The sequence below is a fragment of the Carassius gibelio genome, chromosome B23 (genome assembly GCF_023724105.1).
Source record: "Carassius gibelio isolate Cgi1373 ecotype wild population from Czech Republic chromosome B23, carGib1.2-hapl.c, whole genome shotgun sequence".
Lineage (NCBI taxonomy): Eukaryota > Metazoa > Chordata > Actinopteri > Cypriniformes > Cyprinidae > Carassius > Carassius gibelio.
In genome coordinates this window covers 7653699-7678873 of record NC_068418.1, presented here as the reverse complement: position 1 = coordinate 7678873, position 25175 = coordinate 7653699, and the positions used below count along the sequence as shown (strand labels likewise).

The 25175-nt window shown below is 34.5% G+C and overlaps 1 protein-coding gene across 2 annotated transcripts in view; it reads left to right on the top strand.

The window, feature by feature from the left end:
- Positions 1 to 25175, top strand: part of LOC128012067 (FERM domain-containing protein 4B) — a 52477-nt gene that overhangs the window by 4316 nt on the left and 22986 nt on the right. For both annotated transcript variants that reach the window (XM_052594995.1, XM_052594996.1), the window contains exons 2-8: positions 19939 to 20004; positions 20113 to 20207; positions 21813 to 21905; positions 22096 to 22180; positions 23722 to 23778; positions 23873 to 23895; positions 24599 to 24682. In XM_052594995.1, coding sequence (XP_052450955.1) covers positions 19939 to 20004; positions 20113 to 20207; positions 21813 to 21905; positions 22096 to 22180; positions 23722 to 23778; positions 23873 to 23895; positions 24599 to 24682 — 503 coding nt within the window. The remainder of the gene's footprint in view (positions 1 to 19938; positions 20005 to 20112; positions 20208 to 21812; positions 21906 to 22095; positions 22181 to 23721; positions 23779 to 23872; positions 23896 to 24598; positions 24683 to 25175) is intronic.

Here is a 25175-nt window from a genome sequence, read left to right as displayed (position 1 = left end):
ATTAATAATCACAATTATTAGTAATCATAAGTAATGAAATAAAAGTATTATCTCTTAATAAAGTGAAAATTAAAAAAATATGATCTCTTTTCTTTAAAAAAATGCTTTAAAACCCAAATGTTTTAACAGATAAAATTGTAACACTGTTTGCTTGACAAAACATTTAAGTATGTTTTTTTTTTTTATGTTGATTTTAATACATTGTAAATTGTTAGAATAATAGCATAACATTTCTTTATTTCATTACAGTAATTATAATTTTGGAGTCAAATATTCTTAATTGTAATACAGATCATTCAAAACGAAAACAAACAAACTGTAAAGGTCCTAAAACAGGCTTAATTTTTTTAATGCAAAATTTCATTTATTGATTTATTTTTAAGATAAAATATTTCCCACACATGATAATCAGTATTTCACAGGAAGTAATTGCTCCCAGTTCCCATGTGAATTATACACTGAACAAGTTCTCACTTCTGTGGGAGATCTCAGAAGAAAAGAGTGGTGTTTGGAAGAAATATCTGATAATCCGATCAGGTTTGGGTTTAATTCATTACTGTAGTACCACTAACCTTCAGAATCCAGATTAAACTGTGTTTCTAGCAGCTCCTGTTTAGACTATGGACTGCAGGTGGATTTACTGATGTCCCTGAGGGCTGCAAACATACCTAATCTCTCGCCCAAGCAGCTGGCAGACAACCAGCTCTAATCACCCATAGGATATGAGCTGTGTGTGTGTGTGTGTGTGTGTGTGATCAGTCTAGAGCTGGATCCTATGACAGGATATCGACCTCTATTGTTGTGAGAAACAGTGGTGTAACCTGCCGGATCTGTATGAAGATCAGTACAGTGGATTTCACACCAGATGAAGACTTTAACTGTATGTTACCACAAGTCTGATTGAGTCTCAATACAAAAACTGTGTCACAAATGACGCACTTATACACTATGTACTCAACCATGTATTCAATTAATTGTATAAGGTTATTTTGTCCTTAATAATCAGAGTTTGATAGCCCCTCCCCCTTCGCGACCTAATTAGATTCCATGAAGCGTTCAGCAATCCAATTCCAAACTTCATTTATTCGGTTATTTAAAGGGATACTCCGCCCCAAAATGAAAATTTTGTCACTTACCCCCATGTCGTTCCAAACCCATAAAAGCTTTGTTTGTCTTCGGAACACAATTTAAGATATTTTGGATGAAAACTGGGAGGCTTGTAACTGTCCCATTGACTGCCAAATAAATGTCAAGGTCCAGCAAAGTATGAGAAGCATGGTCAGAATAGTGCATCTGCCATCAGTGCTTCAACTTTAATCTTATGATGCGACGAGAATACTTTTTGTATGCAAAAATAACTTTATTCTACACTTTGTTTCTTCTGTGACACTCCTCATCAGCGTAGCGCCATTTCAGAGAATTTTTCACTCAAAATATCTTAAATTGTGTTCAGATGGCGAACAAAGCATTCATGGGTTTGGAACGACATGGGGGTAAGTGATTAATGAGAACATTTTCATTTTGGGATGGAGTAACCCTTTAAATCTGATCATCCGGGTATTTAAAGGGTTACTTCACCCGAAAATTTTGCATGTTTGAAATCTGGATATTTATCTTACAAAAATGCATTGATCTGCTACAGGGGGCCTTTATTCACCCCCCAGAGCCATGTGAGGGACGGTTTATTACAGATGAGCACACTTTATTTCACGTCTTCTGAACAGTTGATAACAAACACCCGCTTACCCCCACTGAAAGGCTTGGAAGAGCAAGGACAATATTTAATATAACTTTGATTGGATTATTCTGAAAGAAGAAAGTCACATACATCTAGGATGCTTCGATGGTGAGTAGAAGATGGACAGATTTTAATTTTCGGGTGAACTAACCCTTTAAAGTGAACACAACTTGCACTATTTATACTATAAAACATTATAGAATAGTGCATAAGTACGCGATTTGGGATGCACCTTAAGACTTAATGTCCTTATTAAAATATATCAATGTATATATATATATATATATATATATATATATATATATATATATATATATATATATATATAGGGAAAATATATAATGTTTATATATTGCATATATGTATTCATAATATAAATGATATGAATATAAATATACATGTTAATATGTTCAAAATATATACTGTATTTGTGTTTTATATTGATATATACATATTAAATATATACATTACACACACATACTAATATACATACTGTATATTACATAAACATAAACAATCGGCTATTCCTTCAGAATATGCCGTCCAAACCTCCGGTTTCAAAAGGAAATGCTGTTCGCCAAAACAGGAAAGAAAACTGCTGATCAAGCCATTCATCGAGTGTTTAACAGTCACTCACACTCATGCACAAATACTGAAGAATAAACAGTAATTGTTTTCATAAGAGTCTGCAGTTATCATGTTGCAAAGCTAACAGCGTGATCTCTAATAGCTCAATTTTTAATAGATACTTTGCAGCACTTCATGTAAATCACAAAATCAAAAAAAAGTTTTTCAATTGAATGACTTAATTGATTGCTTAATCTGTGAACACTACAGCCTCAGAAATGTGGATACATTGTGCTATAGGTTTTAGAAAACCTGATGCCATGACCTGATTTCATATAAATCTGAATATGAAGTGAAACATTTGTAGGTGAAACATCAGCTTAAAGGCACTAGAGATTATACAAAAACATACAAATACCAAGTTTGTACATTCATCGTAAAGCACATAGAAATTGTTATTAAACTGTGTTGGGTTTGACAGAGAGCTATTGCAAATGCAACCAGCATGTATTGTGACCCTGGACATCTGAAAGATTAATAAATAATCTTTTCACTGGTGAATGGTTTGTTAGGAGGACAATATTTGGTCAAGATACAACTATATGAAAATCAGGAATCTGAGAGTGCAAAAAAGTTTAAAGTTGCCCAAATCAAGTTCTTAGCAATGCATATTACTAATCAAAAAATACGTTTTGATATTTATGGTAGGAATTTTACAAAATATCTTTGTGGAAGATGATCTTTACTTAATATCGTAATGGTTTTTGGCATAAAAGAAAAATCTATCATTTTGACCCATACAATGTATTTTTGTCTATTGCTACAAATATAACCCAGCAACTTAAGATTGGCTTTGTGCTCCAGGGTCACATATGAAGGCTATAACATAAATATATATATATATAATAAAAACAACAATATAATGCTGTAAAATGCATTAGCACTACAAGCGTACATGTTGATCCACCAATCACAGGTTTCACAGATGAAGCAGCAAGTGCTTTTGGCACATTTCCACCAGTGCTGCCTTGTTTCCCGAACAATGGCACCATGGCCCCTTCGAGTAATGAAATATTAACTATATGAGTTCAAAGAGTCCTGCTTAAAAGTACATCTGTTGGGCCCTTGATTGAGCCACTTAACCCCTAAACAGCCTCTCAGGAGACGTTATAACTCAGCGCCTGTGGCCACACCACAACACCAGCAGCGTCCAATGTGCCTGACCGTCTGATGCATATGGGACAACAAAGTAGAAACCCTTCAGGAGTGTCGAAGTCTTCATCGGATTGGTTGAATTATACAGTATTTCCGGGAGATGTGTGTCGCGTTCTTTAACATTCTGCCTGGAAACAAAAATGACGAAAAAAGTAGAAAACCGTAGTGTTTATATCTGTGACGACGAGCGCTCATCAGGATCAACTAAACACTGGATTCTGTTTTTAGAGAGAGAGAAAAAAAAAACATAAGTCTTGTTTTATTTCATTCAGAAATAGGCCTAATGCCGACGCAATTTACACAAAATTATAATAAACACTGTAAACATAGCTTAACTATATTAGTTCCCCTCACTCCACCACAATCTACAACAAGAATTACAAATATAAGAGGCTATAACAATATAATTGAAAAGGTAAAACATTATTTTAGGCTAAAACGCAACTGAAAACTGAAAAGTGGCTGCATTGTCAAGGTAGCAAAGCTTAATTAACTGCGTGCCAGCGCTATCACTAGATTTGTCTTTTTTCTTTTTTCCCCCAACGAAAAGATAATCGGAATAGTAAATGGTTTTCCTTTATTTGTGTAGATTCACAATAAAAACATATCCTTATGCTTTTGTAAAATAAGCCTAATGAAAACAGGATGCCATTTGCTGTTTTTTGGACGTTTATTTCGATTCTAATTTGAAATAATCTTGTCTGTTAACGGTTTATAATCAGATAACGAGCGTCGATTAGGAAAAATAACCGAAATGAACATCCCTATTTAAAATACATCCAACAGTTATTGTGTCGACATTTCCACGCCCCGAAACGTGACGCTGAGCAAAACGAACTGTGATTGGTTGTTTGACATGTCGGTCAATCGGCCTCATGGGCGACCCTTGGCCAAAGAAAGCTGCCATGAACTCTAGACCTTCAGTCGTCAGTCTGGAGATGCGAAATAACTGACTTGACGCCTACCGCCTGCATAGACAGAGACAGACGTCTGTGTCCACGCAGCTTATAACCAGGATGTTTTCTTTCCTGAAAAGACCTTTGATAACAGTATGACCTGAGGGTGCTTGCACAGTTTTGGCACAGCACCGCCTACTGGTCAAGCATTACATTGATCTCTTCAGTTTCGAAGCAGCGTACCTAATTGAATGAAACCCATGCCACTTTGTTGTAAAATGCTCTATTTTAGTGGTATACCATTATGATACTTGATGGGTGTCTTCAGCACCAGTTCCTGAAGCAACCCATGACGTTTTTGGTCAACACCACCAGATATAACAACATTTACAAATAAAGACAGTACGGATACACTGACATATCGTGCAATAATCGGTGTCTGCTGATAAAAGTCATCAGACATCGGCTGTTTAAAAAATATAATGAAAAAATAAAAATAACCAGCTGATGAACAGGGATGATGTATTTCCTGTCATATAAAAGGCAACAGAAAATCTTGTCAGACAGCGACTTGAGAAAAGAAAATGCTTCTTGTTTTTAATTTAGGCCTGCTCAGGTTAAAGCGATAAGAATGCAGCTATATTAACATAGGTTTTGTTTGACCATATAAATCATCCATACTTCAAACCCAGGGTTGCCAGGTCCAGTGATTTTACACGATGATCAAGCTTTGTGAAGAGCTTTGTGCTTTGCTACTCCTGATAAGTCAGCTTTCACAATAAAAAACATCCTACTAAATGTAAACAATAAACACAGTTTTGATGCACTTCAGTGCTGCATGCTAGTCTCTTCCACTTAAATACAAGTTATAGCACAAAATGAACATGAATGAGATCTATATTTAAAGATACATTACAGATTACCAAAGAGCTCATTAGCATTAAAGGGACATGGGTTGCTGTAAACAGAGCTGTTTTTGACAGGGTAAAAAGAGTGTTGTTTTACACTACCATTGAGACATTTTAACCAAAGTACGTTACAGACTTTTCATTAAGACCCTAAAGAATCATATCAATTTGTAGAAAAGAGGGCATCCTTTTAAAGGCTTACTAGGGCTCAGTATCTTTCAGCTCAAAATAACAAAAGCCCTGTAAAGCTTGCTCTATACAGGACAGAGCGCAGAGCAAATCAGTCTTGACGGGCAACACGTCTAGGTTTTGTGTTGCGGCTGTGAAAGGCTGCACATGTGCACACATAGACTGTCAGCACAGGTTACAGATGCTCTGCTGGTGAATGGGTGACAAGCGTGTGGTGGGTTCATTAACCGCTCGAGTGGTTTCGGTCTCCTCCCGCGGGCGCTGCAGAACCAGTGCGGTTCCTCTATCAGGTCTCTGCATGATGGAGCAGTTCCCCTACATCTACTGAAACAGCTTACTAACACTAAAGCCTTAGCATACTCATTTAAGTTTAACCAAATTCCCATGGTAAATTCCACCAAAGAGTCTCTGTTTCTGTGGGTATAAATAAAATAAAATAAATGAGTGAGTGAGTGAGTGAATAAATGGAATAGATTCTGAAAGCTTCATATACTGTAATCAATTTGGTATTATGATAGAAACTGTTATAAAGTCTTTTTACACTTTTTTTCACTCTAAGTTATTGTTTATTATTAGATATTTAATTATACATAATAATTTCAGAGCTCAGTTGCTCTTTCATAAAAGTTATTTACATTACCTGTGCTGTCATCTAATGCTCACTTAAAACATAAAAATGCTCTTTAAAAACATTGATAATTTAATAACACTGTTAAATGTAATATTTAGCAGATCTCTAAATAAATATCCATTTTTCAGTCTTATAATGTTGTGATGTTTCGTGTAAGGTTTTCTTGTAGTATTTAAAGTGACTGTTTTCAGAACTGTATTTTTTTTCTGTAAGAATTTTAATATCAATACATCCAAGTTTTGTTAAATGTTTTTGCTAAAAATACAAAGAATACAGTAGCTTTCATAAATTGAAATAAAGCTTAAATAAAATAATATGATGATATATATATTTATATTAGTTTTTAATAATAAATGTACTTTAAATACATGAAATATAAATAAAACCATATAGAAATATAAAAGTAAAAAAAAAAAAATCACAGCACAAAATTTCTTAAACTTAAAAAAATGAATTAATTAAAAACTAAAAACATACAAATTAAAGAGAATACCAAACAAAACACATGTTAGTAGTATTTAAATAATGAATAAAACTGATGCATCCTTAGCCACAATAATGTCCTGACGTGTATCCAGCACTGAATGGAGGGTCAGAGGTCAGCTGATTCAGAAGTGAAGAGAAGGAGTGTCACGCACAAACTCACACTATGATCCATACGAATTCAACACAACAGCAGCTCTGTTAGAGAGATTCTCTCCAGAATTGGTTTTGCGGTAACATGAGGTGCAGTAATTGTGTGACAAGGACTTGTTTGTTTGAGAGAGAGTGTCCTGAGTGAGTGAGAATATTTACAGGGATGTGGACTGACAGGAAGACATTGTTTTGGTCAGAAGGAAAGTGCTCCTTTGTTTTAAAGCAGAGACTTGATAACCCTTGCAACTGGCTGTTATCACTTACATCTGCGCTTTGAGTTCATGACATAGAAAAGATGGAGTGGGGGTTACCGTATTTTTCGGACCTGAGTATAAGCATCAGTCCAAAAATACGTCATGATGAGAAAAAAAAACATAAGTCGCACTGGACTTTAAGTCGCATTTATTTAGAACCAAGCACCAAGAGAAAACATTACCGTCTCCAGCCGTGAGAGCGCCCTCTTGGTTCATTTCTCTCGGTTCGTCAAATTAATTTTGATAAATAAGTCGCAGGACCAGCCAAACTATGAAAAAAAAGTGTGACTTATATTCCGGAAAATATGGTACTAATCTTTCAAATCAAGGAACCAAATGTTTTTTATTATTATTATGAAATGTTACTTTCATCAGTGATTCAGTATTTTTAATATAACCATGAGAATACTGGTATAGTTTTAATAATATTTTGGATTAGTTTTTATTTTTATATTTTCCTGTTTTATTTAACATTTTAGTGATTTTGTTGTGTGTTTGTTATTTTGTTGATATTTCTTTATATTTCAGTATTTTTTTTTAATTTGTTCAATTTTAGTTTTAGTGATTTTAATAAATCAATTTAAGCTAAATAGAGGAAATGTCGCATTTAAAGTATATTTTTATTATCTCATTTAAAGTTTATTTTATTTCAGGTTATGTCCATGACAGTTGTTTAACAAATACACACAGATTCGCAGAAGGATTTTGGTTAATGAAATGATACTTTAAATAATAAATAAAATAAAAAGGTAATAAAAACGAAATAATAAATATTAAAATCCAAAACAAAATTATTTTTAACCATGAAAAACATGTAATTTAACAAAAGTATTTTAGCTTTGTGTTTATTTTCCTCAAAAGTACTATAAGTATCATTAATGGGTTAATTACTGAGCTGTAATTGTTGATAAAAATCTAAATATTGTTTCTTTCAATTTAAATAAATAATCTATTCATTTATTTTGTGCTTCCCATCTATATACATTGATCATGTTATTATCTAGCAATTGTTTTGTATTTTAATAAATTATAGCAGCTACATAATTTACATAATTTAGAAATTATCTACATGAAATAATGTGAAAATTTTGAATCCCTTTTTTATTTTCATGCCCGTAGCCCAACGGCGCTGCATGTCCACGCATTGTCATAATAAAGGTACATGATGCAAAAAAGCATATTATTTTTGGCCTATGGAACCGATCATTTTAGATACACCGTTGTGTATTTAGCCTTGATCTTCAGACTGATTTGGACTAAAGAAGAGTACGTTCTGAGCATCAGAAGGGCATGTTCAGAGTGTGACAGGACGCTGTGTCTCTGGACACAAGTGCTGTTCAATTATTCATCACATGGAGTAAACAGAGATAAGCTGCTGAACACAGACTGGGACGGGGTTTGATAACGGCTCCCGCTTGACTTCACTCAGACGTGATCCCAAGCGAGGCCTGCAGAGATGTGTCCCTGTCAGGCAGATTCTGAATGAATGGCAAACAGAAAGACTTGTTGTGTCGAGATGAAGCTTCTGGGTGTACTATCATTATGAATGTGGCATGGGTGTGCCATAGTCATTTCATATTGTTTGCCAAGCGTTCATCATGTGTCCATATAGACTGGCAATATCTTAGAGATTTATGTTAATGTGGCAATAGTGACAAAGTCCTGGCATTTTGCTTGTGAGATTCTGTTTTGCAGAGACGTTATGGTGAGATGTTTAGTCATTTCATTTGCTCTGTTCATATCTTGTCACTGAAAGATTTATACAAGTTTTTAAAGTGAGGTGCTCTGATATCTCAACTAATTGTACTGAATGTAGACTTGTAGTGTACTTCAATTCTTAAAGGTCCCGTTCTTCGTGATTCCATGTTTTAAACTTTAGTTGGTGGGTAATGTTGTTGTTAGAGTATAAATAATATCTGTAAAATTATAAAGCTCAAAGTTCAATGCCAAGCGAGATATTTGATTTAACAGAATTCGCCTACAAAAAACGACCCGTTTGGACTACATCCCTCTAGTTCCTGCAGTAATGATGTCACTAAAACAGTTTTTTGACTAACCTCCGCCCACATGAATTCACAAACAGGGGGCGTGGCCTTATTGTGCTCCGACAGAGAAGAAGAAAGAGCTGTTTGTGTTTGTCGCCATGTCGTCAAAACGCTGTTATTTTCATCTTGGAGTCCAATTACCTTTGTTTGGGCTTCCCAGGGACGCTGTACGTAGAGATCAATGGTTACAATTTATGTTTAACTCAGTTCCCGAAAATTATAATCTACATGTAAAACTATGTGCAGCACATTTTGCTGAGGACAGCTTGCTGAGGACAGCTTCCTCAGTCTCAATCAGTTTAATGCTGGATTCACACAAAGATTATTCCTGAAAGACGGAGCAGTTCCCTCTTTGTCTGGAGAAGGTGTTGTTTATGGACCACAACTGGTAAGTGTATTTTATTATTTAAGTTGGTGCGTTTAACAGTTTCTGTAACTTATTACACAAAGGGCAACGCTGTTTAGCTTTGTTAACTAGATGTTAGGGCTGTGCAAAAAAACAAATGCGGTTTTCATGTGCATCTCGTCAGTAAAAACGCTCCTGTGACTATAAATACATCTCCAGCACGTGCGTTCTAGCCCAATCATGTTTGCAGGAGGGCAGCGCGCGCTCAGCTGCTGTCGAATCACAACACAGGAACTGCTGGCCCAATCAGAACTCGTCACGTATTTCTGAAGGAGGGACTTTATAGAACGAGGAAGTCATCAGCTGTTTTTATGACAGTGAAAACAGCGGTATACAGATCGGTGAATTTTGCGAAAAATACTGTGTTTTTTTACACACGAAACATGAACACTTGTTATATTGCACACTGTAAACACAATCAAAGCTTCAAAAAAGCGCGTAAAATGGGACCTTTAAATTTATATTTAAAAAAGTGCTTGCAGATAGTATATTATTAATTAAATAAATTGCCACTTAGGATACTTTGATTTTAACACTTTATTTTAAGGTGTTCTTGTTACTTACTATTATAGTAAACAATAGATTATGCATACCGGTAATTACATGCAAGTAACCCGAAGCCAAATCCTAAACCTAACCATATAGTATGTACTTTATAGTAAGTTAATTATGTTACTCCATAGTTATGTATAATTACACTTTAACAGAGACACCTTAAAATAAAGTGTAATGCACTTTCTTAACACACTTATGTAATATTATTTATAAAATGAGTACTTATTACAGAAATAATACTGTAGTTGTATTTAGATAGTAGTTGTATGTATATGTAGTTGTGTGTGTGAACTTAATGTTATGTTTTCGGACACTCGTTAATTGCAATTTTATTTTATTTATTTATATTAAATGCATATAGCTGGACTTTTGAGTATTTTGACCCACTTAAGTATGTTTATATGTAATTATTTCTATTGTCCTAAAAATTGATATTGAAAATGCATGGTTAAAGTTACAGCTTAATGTTAAAGTTACAACCTTCATGATAAACTAAAATATTCTTTAATGTCATTTCTGTTCAAGTATAGTATGTTAGTCAACAACATATCAAAATAAGTGTATGAAAAACGATTATTACAAATTAATGATTTAAAATGTACTTTAAAGTAAAACTTTTATTTTGACGTTATTACAAAGTGCACTTACATGTGTTAAGAAACATTGTAATGTACGTGAACTCTCTTTAAGTGCACTTACATAGCTTATTTTATTCATAATTTCATTAATAGTTTTAAATATACTTTTAAGAATTCAAGTACACTACTTGCACATTTAAAATCGTAAAGCACTTTTTAGCAAGAGAAACCAAGCATTTTTTCTCTCGATTAGGGACATAAACACACACCTTACAACTTCCAAAATCATAACAAAAAAAAAAAAAAAAAAAAAGCAGTTAAAAGAGTAGCCTGTTAGGGGGCATTTACACAACAATGTTTTCAGCCAAAAACAGCAACATTTTATGCATTTTGCCTGTTCATTTACACGAAATGTTACATGTTTTGGGGGACTAAAAACACATTTTTGAAAACAGGCGTATTTCGAGGATATGTATAAATGCAAATTGTTTGAAAATGTCGTCATGTGTACGTGATATGTGATATTACGCAGCACTTGAAAATAGTCCCCAGCAACTCTGCTATTGCTTTATCTTCACAAACTAGCTGGGACTATTTTCAGGCGCTGTGTAATATCAGTGCGCCTGCTGCACCCGTGTTACAGCAGCAAAATTAATTGATTATTACGCTAGAATAAGACTATAGTTCCTAGCCATATCAGCTTAGAAAATCACAACTCTTCATTTTCCATTGTCTTAGTACACAATGTAACTACAGAAGAGTCAAGTTTTAAATAAGATAAATAAAGAAACTCTTTGGTTGTTTTTGAGCTTGATGCTAACAAGTCTAATCAGAATCAATGATCTATGCTAAGCTAAGCTAAAAGTTCAATCATCAGACCTGGATATCGTCTGAATGGTTTCAGAAACTCAACTGTTTAACTCTAGGGGAGATGGAAAATTAGCCTTTTTTTTAAGTGAAGTGTTCCTATTTAGGCAGAGTCTCAAACAATTGACAGTTTTTTCTTTTGATTGTGTATGTGACAAAATCCAAACACCAAGAAAAGAAAAGATGTACTTTCAGGATCTTCATCGGTCAGGACAGTCGCCTCACTAAAGCCCTGTTCATGACTTGTCTACTCAGTCAATTAATGGTTTTAGATGTCTCTCCACTGGGGAACCTGTACGTTAACTTGACTAAAGTAGGTTTCTTTTGTTAATAAGCAGGAGAGCTCTGCTCAGAGAGGCAGGTTACGAGCAAAAGTGTTTTGTTAGAGGCTTTACATGGATTTACTGGAGTCTGAAGGTCGTCTCCCATACTCGGGACAGACAGTTTAAATGTGGCCTTTTGAGTTTACTGAGCCTGAGGGTCTCGTCTTGTGTGTCCTCCCCTGTGGAACACACACACACACACAGAGACATACACACACAGAGACACACATACACACAGAGAGAGAGAGAGAGAGAGAGAGAGACACACACACACACACACACACACTGTGTGACAGTGGATTGTGGGCACATGGGCATTTTGTAGACTGTCTGAATGAACCGTAATCATTTGTGCATGACTCATTCATCATTATTTTTTATTATATTTCTTATGCATTTTTACTAAAATATATAATAGGATAGAAGCCGCCAGTGTAACAAGACCAAATCCACAAAATACTCTAGATCATATTGCATGCATTATTAAATGTGTTAATGTTGTGATTCATTTTGGTGCATGTTGATTTGGTTAATGATTCAGAACTCTTTAGATTTTTTTGAGATGCTTAAGAAAATGAAAAATAAAGCTGCTGAAAATCTGGGCGTTACTGTTGTGCTTTATTGAGTTAAAGGATACAAATCCATGTTTCATTTGCAAAATTAAATTTCCATTGACTGACATCTCACATTAGTGTGTTACTAATGTGATTGTATTGAGCTTTCAGTCACTGACCAGCATGCTGTGAGAGAGAGACGGTCAGTCCTCTCTTTATCACGCCCTGCGAGGAGACAACCGATAGAAACAAGCTCGGTTTCTGATTTATTTACTTTTTTAATCCCCAAAATCATTAGGATATTAAGTAAAGAACCGGTTCCATGAAGATATTAATATATCATAAATATATCAAAACTTCATTTCTGATTAGTATGAATTGCTAAAGACTTAATTTGGACCATTTTATCTCGGCCACATATTGTCCTCCTAACAAACCATACACCAGTGGAAAGCTCATTTATTCAGCTCTCAGATGATGTATAAATCTTAATTAGTCAGTGATGTGTGGTCCTGGGTCAGCTATAAGGAAATTATTACAGTTTATCTTGATTGCTATCAAACTAACTGATTTGTTTGGTTCAAAAAGATTTGCTTGTTGTCTTTGGACAAATGGTGCATAGATGTTTGTGTAAAACCCCATAAAAGGACTGAAAGGATACTATTGCTTTTTTTCAGATATTGTATGAACTATTATAAAAACATTTGGGAGTTTCATGTACAGTGTTTTGAGAAACTCTTCTGCATGATTGGTCATTTGTATGTGTTAACTCTTTTGAGAACAGTGACCTGAGTTTGGATTCAGCTGTAATGTTGTGTAAATTGAATGTGAAATGCTCTGCCATCTGCTGGCAGCACATGTAATCACATCTTGCACAGAGGCCTGATGGGATATGAGCTCTGAGCCACTTATAAATAGCAGATTGCAATGTCATAGATAAACATCTAATATCTGTCATGGCTAATATCATCTGCGCTTTCGCAACCCTCGCAGGTTTATCTTCAGAGCCAGTGGTTTTTATTTGAACACGCTCACTGCGTCGAGTGCTTTCAAGCTGTCCTGAAAACCAATAAAGATGCACTAGCTAAAGTGAAGAGATGAAAGTTATTACCAAAATAGAATTTCTGCTTGCCACTTGGTTGCTTCAAAGAATATATAACTGAGCAGGACCATTGTCTCTCAAACGAGCCCAAACAAGTCACAGAGGGGACAGTCCGCACAGCTCTTGATTGAAGGCTGCTGGATGGCTGTTGATTGGGTGTTAATGGTTGCGGGGGTGTAATGTTGGTCACATGGTTATAAGGAGGACATTATTAAACCGCTTTCTCTGCTCTGAAGCTGATCTCTTACTCATCATCATCTCTCATACACAACTTTTGGATTGGAAGGCACCCATTATCAAACATAATATTCACTGGCTCCCTGATATTGGCAGTTTATGTTATTTCTGCTAGAATGAAGAGAAATGAACCTCTTTAATACTGTGGTCGGCTGAGGGAGAAAGTCACAGAACAACAACAAGCTAAAGATGCATTTCTTATAATAATCACAGATAATCTAATTTTTTTTTAAATTGAATACATTTAATTCATTTATTTGATATATATATATATATATATATATATATATATATATATATATATATATATATATATATATATATATATATATATATATATATATATATATATATATATATATATATATATATCTTCATATATATATAAATAATATACATACATACATACACATACACACACACACACACACACAATGTTGATTTTTTAAAAACTTTTTAATATTATGACAGAGAAATTAATCAACAACAACAGTTATTGAGAGGGGAAACATATTTATATTATTTATTTAGTTTAATTTTATTATTTATTATTTCTGTTATATATCACTGTTATATAATAAATAATTTTCAGTTTTCCTCTCATAAGTTTTTTTTTTTTTTTTTTTATTTGAAGTTTTTTTTTTTTTCCAAAGAAATATGGTAATGGTAATGAAACCTGTATGGAGTCTGTATGGACAAAACAATTCTCAAAATCATCTTCTTCTTATGCACAGATGAAAGAAACAATATTAGTAATAACTTAAACAACCACCTAGCAAACACCTGGAACAAGATCAGTTATTATAAAATGATGATTTTTTTTTTTTTTTTGAATTGTAAAAGTTCATAATAATTCTTCTGAAAGCCTTCATCATAATTCTCTGCCTGTGATATCCCACAATCCTGTGAGAAGTGCTTTTTATGATTCAGTTTCTATTAAGAAACTTGCATCGTCAGTTCTCACTTGTCTAAAGGTTATCAGATGGGACATTTAGTGCTTTAAAAATTCATACAAAAAGCCTTAATTACCAAAAAGCAGATTGCACACAGATTTCTAACTCCAACTCTCGCTTGTTTGGAAACGATTGTTTTTATGAGTAATTATCGTGTCATTAGATTCGAAGACATGAACCGTGTTGTAGTGTTTCCAGATGAGAGTCAAGACGACGGCCTGTAATTTTAACAAGCTGCACTTATCTACACACTCCCATCAGAAATATAAATACAATAAGTCCCTGCCTTTCCATAAACCCTGCTAATAAAGTGCAGAGGAATAGTGTAGTTGGTCAACGCGTGGCCTAATTCATCAGAAAGCCGTCAGTGGTTATGTATTCTCCACGGCTGATGAAGTAATGCTGAGGCATGAGGCTGGCTTCAGCTCTCCGGTCCTGTTTTCACACAGACGTGGAGTCAGTCAAGAAGAGCTAGCATCGCTCTTCCCTCGCTGGAATCATCTGCATCCAGAAATATTTCTGAACGTCAAGACAGATGTGTTGAGTTACGGTATATATTCTTCTTTTCATTATAATATCAGCACAGTTCAGTATCACTGACGTCTCTCACTTTATGCCCCAAAATATATAAAAAATGCATGGAAAAACATGCCAATCATACTGTATAAGAGGTGTATTCAAGTCATTATATGAATCGCGTTTAAATAAGTGTAATAGTGAAACACTGAAATTGGAAATAAAGCGGTCTCTTGATATTTAAGCCAAATATATTGATCATTTAATGAGTCCAGCCTCAGCTTTGGTGTTCACACTGATAAGAGAACCTGTTTTAGATCTTCTACTGCTCATTGTGTGCACCAAACAGCTGATATAGGCCTACATTTAAGTTAAATGGGTCTTTAAAAGCAGAATTTTTCCAAATGAAAGCCTTAAAAACTATTGAATGTTGCACGCACTGCAACCGAATGAATATCTTCCTCAGAACTGAGTCTTGTTTTCCAACACAAATATCTAAACCAAAATAATTACAGCTTGTTTTATGAGAAACCGAATGAAGTTTATGCTTGGAGCAGGAAGAAATGTTTGTCTGTGGAGTATGAAGGCTTATTTTCCCTTTGGATCCAATGTTTCTGAAGCACTTCTTCATGATCATTTCCACAGAGAACGTCTTTCAGACTTTATACTTTACACGTTATATTTAAGAACATCCTGGCTCTTCCAAGCTTTATAATAAGAGTAGTCCAATGCGTCCATCTGGAGATTTACCGAAGGCAAAAGTATTTTTCTACTTTGCATTTAATCTCACTACTGTTTCAGAGAAAGATGTAAAGAGCTATAACATCTGATGTTTGTTTCCAGTGGCCGGTTAAACCCAATCATCATTGGATCCCACAGATATTTTTGTGGAGCTTTAGGATTGATACATATCTCACTTGGTGTCTAGCGGTAAAGGAGGGATGGCAGCAGTGTTTGGGACACGTGGACAGGCCGCAGAAAGCCATGTGGCAGAAGCCGGTTTACTTTAGGAAGCTGTGTGTGCGAACAAATCTGTCCTTTAAGTTTCAAAAAAAGTGCAGCAATATGGTGAGCTAAAACCATGGCTGGCAGTGCATCCGAGGGCTGGGAGCCACAAACCTCAGCTCTTTCCTTCACTGCCTGGCTGTCCTCCCAGAGTCTCCGGCTCCAGAGGAGTCTCCACACACATGGGGAACCTAGTCCAAACGCATGAGGGAGCAAAGATCAGGAGCTGGTGAAAGAGCGCTCTGTGTAGAGTTTGACCCAGACTAGGTTTGGTTGTGTAAGACGGGGCGAGCCATGGCTTGGGCTTTAGTGTGTGGGCTGGAAGCTCTGCTCACTTTCATTTGGCAGATGGTGGTGTGGATGATCCGGAGGTGTTCCCATCAGAGGATGAGGTCATGTCAGCAGTGCCTACACACCTGCTTCTACCTGAGCCACGTCTATCAGGTACTGGCTCGGTTGTATCCGCTCGAGGTTGATGTTGCAGTGATTTTAGTCTGTGTTCGAGAGCTCTGCGTGTTGTTTGCATCAGTCTGTGTTTGATTCTATATCGAGGATTGTTTGGTCTGCGTTTTATTTCAGTTGTGTCAAAGACTGCTATTTAAAGTCTGATTTTAATACGAACACGTAATGAACTCAATATGACATTTCCATCAAGTTTTTCAAGGATGAAACCTCTCATCCATTCACAATTACAGCTCTTAAACTCAGACTTTGGCAAAAAAAAAAAGACAACCCTGGGGAAAAATAAATATACTAAAATGGATTTAAAATACATTTATTTTTATGTTAACATTCTACAAATACGTTTACATATTTAAGTGCTTAATAAAAAATATTTAGTGTACTAAACTGGTATACTTAAAGTCTTAACGTTGTGCGTAATGCACTTTATTTGTGAGGAATTAGTGCTGAGGTCCAACTAAAGATACACTGAAGTATATTTGATTGTGCTGAAGTGGAAGTGTTGCAGTATACTTTAAATATCTGGCTTTTGAAGACGGATATTATTCAAAGATCATATAATCCTCATCAATAATGACATTAAAACACACATTTTAGCCTTAATATTGAGAAATGTGCTTTGTGCATAAGTTGATCTCCAAATAAAGTAGAACTGTATTTTATATATCACTTAAAATATATAATATATATATAAGTCTTGACCGATATGGCAGCAAATAAGTTAATAGATATAAACTATACTTAGTATGAAATAAATGTATTTTAAATATACAGTATAACTTTTTTAGTAAAGAGTTGTTCAAGTTTTATTTTTTTTTTATGAAAATACATTATTTTATGGGTTGCTGTGATGATTCACCTTCTGTTTTCATGGTGAAACTGAGAGAATGGAAATATGTTTTGAAAATATATATTCACATATTTACAATATAGTTACATGCATATTGAAAATGAAGAACGGTTACTGTTAGAACTGTTTTTGGTCACTAAGCAAATGTGTTGCATGATATATAATTGACAGTATAATGTGTGATGGGGAAAACAGATGATTTCATTAAATGTCACGTCAAATAAATGTTTTTCTTGGTGGTCTATAATCTTTGTATCCTATTGTTCATTGTGATGCCACTGAATGGTTGTACAGTGAACAGTTAATTTTCTCCAAAAACCAACAAAAGCTCATGCAAACAGAAATTACAGACTTGGAAAAGGGCTTCTGAAACTTTCCCATAGTATGAGTCTCATAATGCAATAATCGTGCACGTAGGTTTAGCCCTCAGGATTGTTGTGCAGATGAAAGATCTGTGCGAGTAAACACACACACAATCTGCCGTGAAAATGAGTCTACTAATAAAACATTATAATACAACAGAAAGTATTATGCTCTACATTTACCTTGACCAAAGCTTGTATCATATTCTGAATTCATTTGGACTGGACTTTTACAAGCACACCTCAACAGTTACATGAAACTATACATCATCTCCACCGCAGCATATTGTGAACAGACATTTTTGGTGTTGGTTGGTTTATAGCACAGAGTCTTCGAGTCCAGCTGAAAAACAAAGCAATTTTGTGCTGTTTTTTGTGGTTGCATAAGATTCTACTGGTTTGTTAACAGATGTTTTATCTATTTAAAAATGCACCAACTTCGTTTCTTCATCCAACATCCTGTTGTTATTTTCAGTGACAGAAAAAAAGCTAGTTTATGGTTTGTTCTGCACACCAAATGTGAGCTTTTCCACAGTAATCCATGTGCATGGCTTCTGGTGCAAAGCGAACGAATGCTTTTGACTTCTGGTACCGTCCTGTTGAAAAAAAGAAAAAGAAAAATCTATTCAAAATTAACCCTTTGATGCACAAGCGATGAAAACCCCTTCTAATAGACAAGATTGGTCTAAAATGACCCATATTCATGTCCTATTATATAATTTTTAATTATTTGTTTTTTTTTTACTTTTGAAAATTAGTTTATTTCAGCATTAATATTCCCTGATCTATAATTAATATATGTTTTTTTTCCCTGGGTTTTTTGTTACTAAATTAAGTTTAGACACATGGCTCAAAAATGACCCATCTATGCGACATGATAAAACAAAAGAATAAAGACATTTTGTTAAAATAATTATTTTAGCAGTTATTTAGACCAACACATTTAACACCTGAAATATGTTTATTTGCCACTTTGTCACACATAACTAACAGACATATCACTGATAACTGATCATACTGAAATTGAACTGTCTGTAGTGCAACTGTAGTGAATTACATGTGACTGAATGGAGAAAATAACTAACTAAATAAACAAAATAAAATCACACCGGTGCAGCGCCATCTCACATTGCATCACATTTGTTTGGTTCTCTGTTAGATTGGCTAGTTGGTTAATTGTTTATATGGTTGTTTGTTTGGTTTGTTGATTGGGTTGTTTATTTGGTTGGTTGGTTGGCTGGTTGTTTGTTTGTTTGTTTACATGGTTGATTGGCTCATTGTTTGGTTTGTTTATTGGTTGGATGCTTATATGGTTGACTGACTGGTTGTTTGGCTTGTCGGCTGGTTGTTTATATGGCTGATCGATTGATTTGGTTGTTGGTTGGTTGGCTCTTTTTTTTGTTTTGTTTGGCTGGTTGGTTGACTGGCTGTTTATATGGTTGTTTGGCTCATTTGTATGTTTGTTTGGTTGGATGGTTGTTTATATAGTTGATTTGGTTGGTTGACTGGATGTTTAATTTGTTGATTGAATGGTTGGTTGGTTTGCTGTCTGGCTGGTTGATTGATTGTCTAGGTGTTTGTTTGTTCATTTGGTTGCTTCTTTCACATTTGAGATGTTGCACATAATTTATTCATTTAACTTATGAATACCAAACTAACAAATAAATGTATTGAAACAAAATATTTGAATTTGAAAAATTTAACAATAAAAAAATAACAATGTCTAATGCTAACACTGTACTGCAATTTATTTTCAGGCGTCTGAGAATGAATCTGCCATTTGCAGAAACATTTCGTCTGCAGAACCTTGTCAATATGCTGTCATAACAGATCATTCTGGATTGTTTTGACTGTTGCGGAGAGATGCCTTGTGACTCATAGCTCTGCACTAGATAACTGTTATTATATACTGTGGTAGTGAAATATTTCAGTCTGTTTACTTTCCTGTGCATACCAACTGAAAGAAGACAACATACAACTTGAATTTTGAAACTAATACATTAAGTTGGTGTTCAGTTGTCCACTTTAGTGGGTGAGGAGGTGGAGCTAGTGCACTGTCAGTCATTTGATGTCATCCCTGTGTCCACAGATGACCGAGGGACGGCTCTGCCAGGTGCAGCTCCTGGACGACAGGAAGCTGGAGCTCTTGGTTCAGGTATAATGCTTCACAGTTCTAGTCTATTATACCTCCCACTCAAGGGTAATGGACCTCAGTAAACCTCACTGTCTCACGTTCTATTGATCAATGGATTTTCTCTCGCAGCCAAAGCTGTTGTCTCATGAACTCTTGGATTTGGTCTCGTCCCATTTTAACCTGAAAGAGAAGGAATACTTTGGGTTCACCTATGTGGATGACACGTGAGTACCTTTTGTAACGTTGTCTGTAGAGGTTCCTCATTAACAGGGAACTTTTGTTAAAATCTAGCTTCTGAAAACATAAAGGATGAAGAACATGGCAAACCTGATTTTAAAGGGATAGTTCATGCACAAATGCAAATTCTGTCATTATTTACTCACTGCTCAAATGATATGGATTACTTTTATGATACATGTACTTGTTGAAGCATTTCCAGGTTTTGGTACAGTAGTTCTTCAGTGGAGGGACAGAAACCTCTTTCGATTTCATTAAAATTATCTTCATTTGTTTTTTTCGAAGCTGAATGAAAGGTTTGGAATGACACGAGGGTGAGCAAATGATGACACAGTTTTCATTTTTGCGTATACTATCCCTTTGAGATCACCATAATCAGATTGGTTTATCTGAATGAACCAGTTCTGAAAATGTATACACTGAAGCCATTCATTGATTCGTTGATTCACTGAATCCAAAGTGTTTTTCAAATCCCTGAACAACACTTAAAATTATGGAATTGGTCAGACTTTATATTAGGTGTCCTTAAACTACTACGTTTGTACTTGCTTTAAAAAAAAGAATAAACAAAGTATTATGTAGTTATTGTGGTCATATTGTAATGCAAAACTTGTTTGCTGCTCTTGAAGTGGGATATGGGTAAGGTTAGCAACATGTTTGGTTAGGTTTAAAGGATGGGTCAGCAGTGTAATTATAAATGTAATTACTGAAATTAATTACAGATCTAACTTCATATAGGATTTTTAAACTATAAGTACAGATGTAAAAACATTCATGTACACAATAAGTGCATTGTTTCAAATTATTAATATTAATGTAAGTACATAGGCAACCTAATATAAAGTGTGACCATGAAAGGTTGTTCCTGCACTGAATAAAAAAATAAAAAAGGTAACTGAAACTTTTTATCTCACAAATCTGACATTTTTTCTCACAATTGCGAGTTCATATCACATAATTCTGACTTTTCTTCTCACAGTTCTGACTTCTTTTCAGAGGATTTTTAGATATAAACTCGCAACTGCAAGTTATTAAGTCCAATTCTAAGAAGAAGAAAAAAAACTCTTACAATTGCAAATTTTTTATTGCATTAAAATTATCTTTTTATTCAGTGGCGGCAACAAGTGTCCATACATAATACATAAACATTTCCATGTTAAAATACATTTGTTAAATTCCGCTGTTCATCGCTCGGGTTTTAAATGACTTATATGGACTTCATATGTATCATTTTCCTTACAAAAAAAAAGCATTTACATTATATGGTACTACCATTGTACCTATGTAAAAACATGGTACTGTCAAGCTGCTATTTAAAAAATAAAAAAGCATATAATACTATGCCACGTTTTGGAACTGTTATTATTACTGTGCATCTATCTGTTTTACTCCCAAACTTAGTTTTACTCTTTTATAATCAAATGTTTTCTTTACAAATATAATGCAAAACTTCCCTTAGTTCTGCTCAGCCCTGCTGGAGTCATTTCCGTGCAGATTATTTTCTTCTATTAGTGTTAAATTGCAGAGCGTTTACTGGGTTGAATAAGAATGTGTGCTTGCACATTTCAGTCAGATGACCTTTTCTCTTCTAGTGGTCAGTGCAAATGGCTGCAGCTGGACCGCAGAGTGCTGGAACACGACTTCTCCAAGAAATCCGGGCCAATTGCGCTTCAGTTCCTGGTGAGGTATGTGATCGCTGCCTCATGATGATGTCTGGAGTCACATGACCACAGCGACCACAGAATGCAGCACATTCCTGGACTCAATCACTGTGCTGCTTCTGCTGCTGCTGCTTTAAAGACCATGTTTTAGATCTGAAGTTTTTTTTTTACTTGCCTTGTTTAACGCTACAAAATTGTGATTTGTCATTGGCAGGTTCTATATTGAGACCATTTCACTTCTGAAGGAGCACACAACTGTGGAGTTATTCTTTCTTAATGCCAAGTCAGCCATCTATAATGTGAGTTCCTTTGTGTCTGTTACCCACCGAAGTGATTCACGGTCTCATTTCTCACCCCTATAAACGATTAGAGAGCCACAGACCTCAGAGGGTTAATATGCGTTATTGCATCCCAGGGCCACAGGAAGGGAATGTGTCTCTGATTGGCTTGTGAATCATGAACAGAGAAATTCCTGCACGATTCTTCATAACCATCAAGACCAACATGAGCATTATTTTGGGCATAATTTCACTGTTCGTTATGGCCTGAGTTTTCCCAATCACTTTATAAGCTTGCGGCAGAACTGTATCTAATACAGAGGCAAAATTTAATTTGTGTTTGCGCTGAACTCTTGTATTTTTAATTTGTCGCCGCAGGTTGTTAAGTTGTTAAGATATCAGCAGCAGGAAGCGACAGCATATGTTTTTTCCCTATGAATTTAAGATTTATTTACTTGAGCTATATATAAAATTTCCATTAATTTAAACAGTTTTAAAAAACAAACTAATAAACTTAATGAAATACTTATTAGGCAGTCATACATAAATAAAACGCGTAATATTTCAGTAATATTACTAATACACTGAAAGTGTTTTAATACGCAGACTTATTTATTTATATATAAATAAATCCAGTTTGTTTAATTTTAGCTAACTGAATATTGCTTTTTAACAATTTTCAGACTACTTTTGTGAACAGTTTTTTTGGTGCAATTAACAGATTGTTATTTTGAATAAAGACATTTTGAAAATATGATTGTTTAAATAGGATCAAATATTTGAATTGCATATAAAAAAATATCTATTTGGATTGAACTGCATTAATATAAACTAATGTGATTTATATAAATGATTTCTGTAAAAGTGCTTATAATCTAATAAATACACCATAAACAAAGTTTATATATTTATCATCAATTAATCAAATTTATTTCAGTCTCATCCATTTTTAACCCAATATTGTTTGTCCCACTGCTATTTATAACATACTATATATAACATGTTCATACTTTTTACATGAATAAATGTAATTGATTTCATAAGTAACATATTAATGCTGATTCGAAAAATATGCATTACAATAAGATTATTAGTTCGATATTATGTATGTAATTAAAATACATAAGTCATAAATTTGTGCGTAAATATAGAGTGCACACACATCTATCAGACACTGTTTTTCACAATTTTTCAATCTGTTACAATTAAATCACATACACATTATAAATATACTTCTCCAATGTACAGTGTCAATTTTCCTTTATTATAATGAAAGGTTGTATTAGGACAGCTAGTTGACTGAATATTACAAAACAGACTATTTATTGATGAAAACAGTGAAAGATAAATGTAAATTATTTGTCTATAACCTAATTATTGTTCACGAGCCAAGCCATTTCTCTAAAACAAATTGACACCCATGGCAGGAATATCTGCGGCCCATTTTCTCATGACGTTAATGAATAGACATGATGAGTATGATTTCACACCCGTCGTTATTCACCGAACAGATTTGAATGTGACTCAGTTCTTGAAGTGAAGGTTTGCTTGTTTGTGCACAGGGTGACATTGAGGTGGAGAGTGAGCTGGTTTTTAAGTTAGCTGCTCATGCACTGCAGGTGAGACTATACAGCTTTAAGACTTGAGATGCTTTGGTGTTTTTAGTCAGTCTTATGTATTAAATGCACAAACTGAACCTGTTTTGTTTTTCAGGAATCTAAAGGAGACTATGCAAGGTGTGTTTTACCACATTTGTTTACCACAAAGTTTGTGAACTTGGAAAACATCTATTTTAAGACTTTGCTGTCACTTTGTACTGTCAAGTGTTGAGATAAAACCCAGGGGTATTTCAAGGTACTGTAGGAAGTCTGTGTACTGATAGAGAAAACACACACAAGATACGGTTAAAGACATTAAGGGTTGTTAATTGAGAAACGAGGTCAGCATGAGATTAGAGTCATGTAATAACATATTTATCATATCTTTCCAAACTTTTGTTTTTTCTCCGTCGAACACAGAAGGAGTTATTTAGTGGCATGCTCAAGCTGCTGTTTTACCAACGGAGAAAAAGCAGGCTGATTCTGACTTTCAGTCGATCTAAAGGACTAGAAAGCACCATAAAAGTTTGTGTGCTCTTCTGAAGTCACATGATACAGTAGCTTTTCATCTAAGCTGTATGCTATAGCTAGCTTTAGCTCTGCTAACATTTTATGCTCAATGAAATATATCCATATGCAAATGTGTTTGTTTATCGTCTAATTAATCATTTTGTGAAAAAATAATGAAAGTCGTTACACCCTATTACTTGTCCAATTCTGATTCAGTATGCATTATAATGTGATAATGTGGTTAACATGATAATACGGTTATATAACATGAATCATTATGCTACTGTAAAAACGTTGGCTGCATGCTGAAGTGTATTTGTGTTGATTTTAGTGATGAAAACACCAGAGCAGATCTGAAGAAGCTTCCAGCACTGCCCACTAAAGTCCTGAAGGAGCATCCGTCTCTAGCATACTGGTAAAACATGCTTTCATATAACTATTCAATTAGAAAACACATGTGAAGGATAATACAATTCAGATAGACGTCAGCAAATGTAGTTAGCTTTACATAAAATCCCAATATTTGTTTTGTCAGTGAAAGTCAAAGAGATTTATTGTTTGAAACCTTTAATACAAAATAAATTATTCTAATTAATATATGTATTTTCATTCAGCAAGGATTCATTAAATTGATGAAAGAAGGCTGAAAAATAAAATGCATCACAGTTATATATATTTTACCAATGTTTTTTGTTAAAAATTATGTAGGAAAAGTAATCGATTAATTTATGACAAGAGTGCACCCTCAAAAATCTAAATTATAACTGGAGTTTTGACATTTGTTAAAAAAAAAAGACTTCTTTGTTGCCTTTTTCTCTATCATATTTTAGAAATTATCAGAAATTATATATCGACTGAAAACTTAAAATCTCAAAATTCATCCTTTAAAACCCATTTTAAAATCAGAC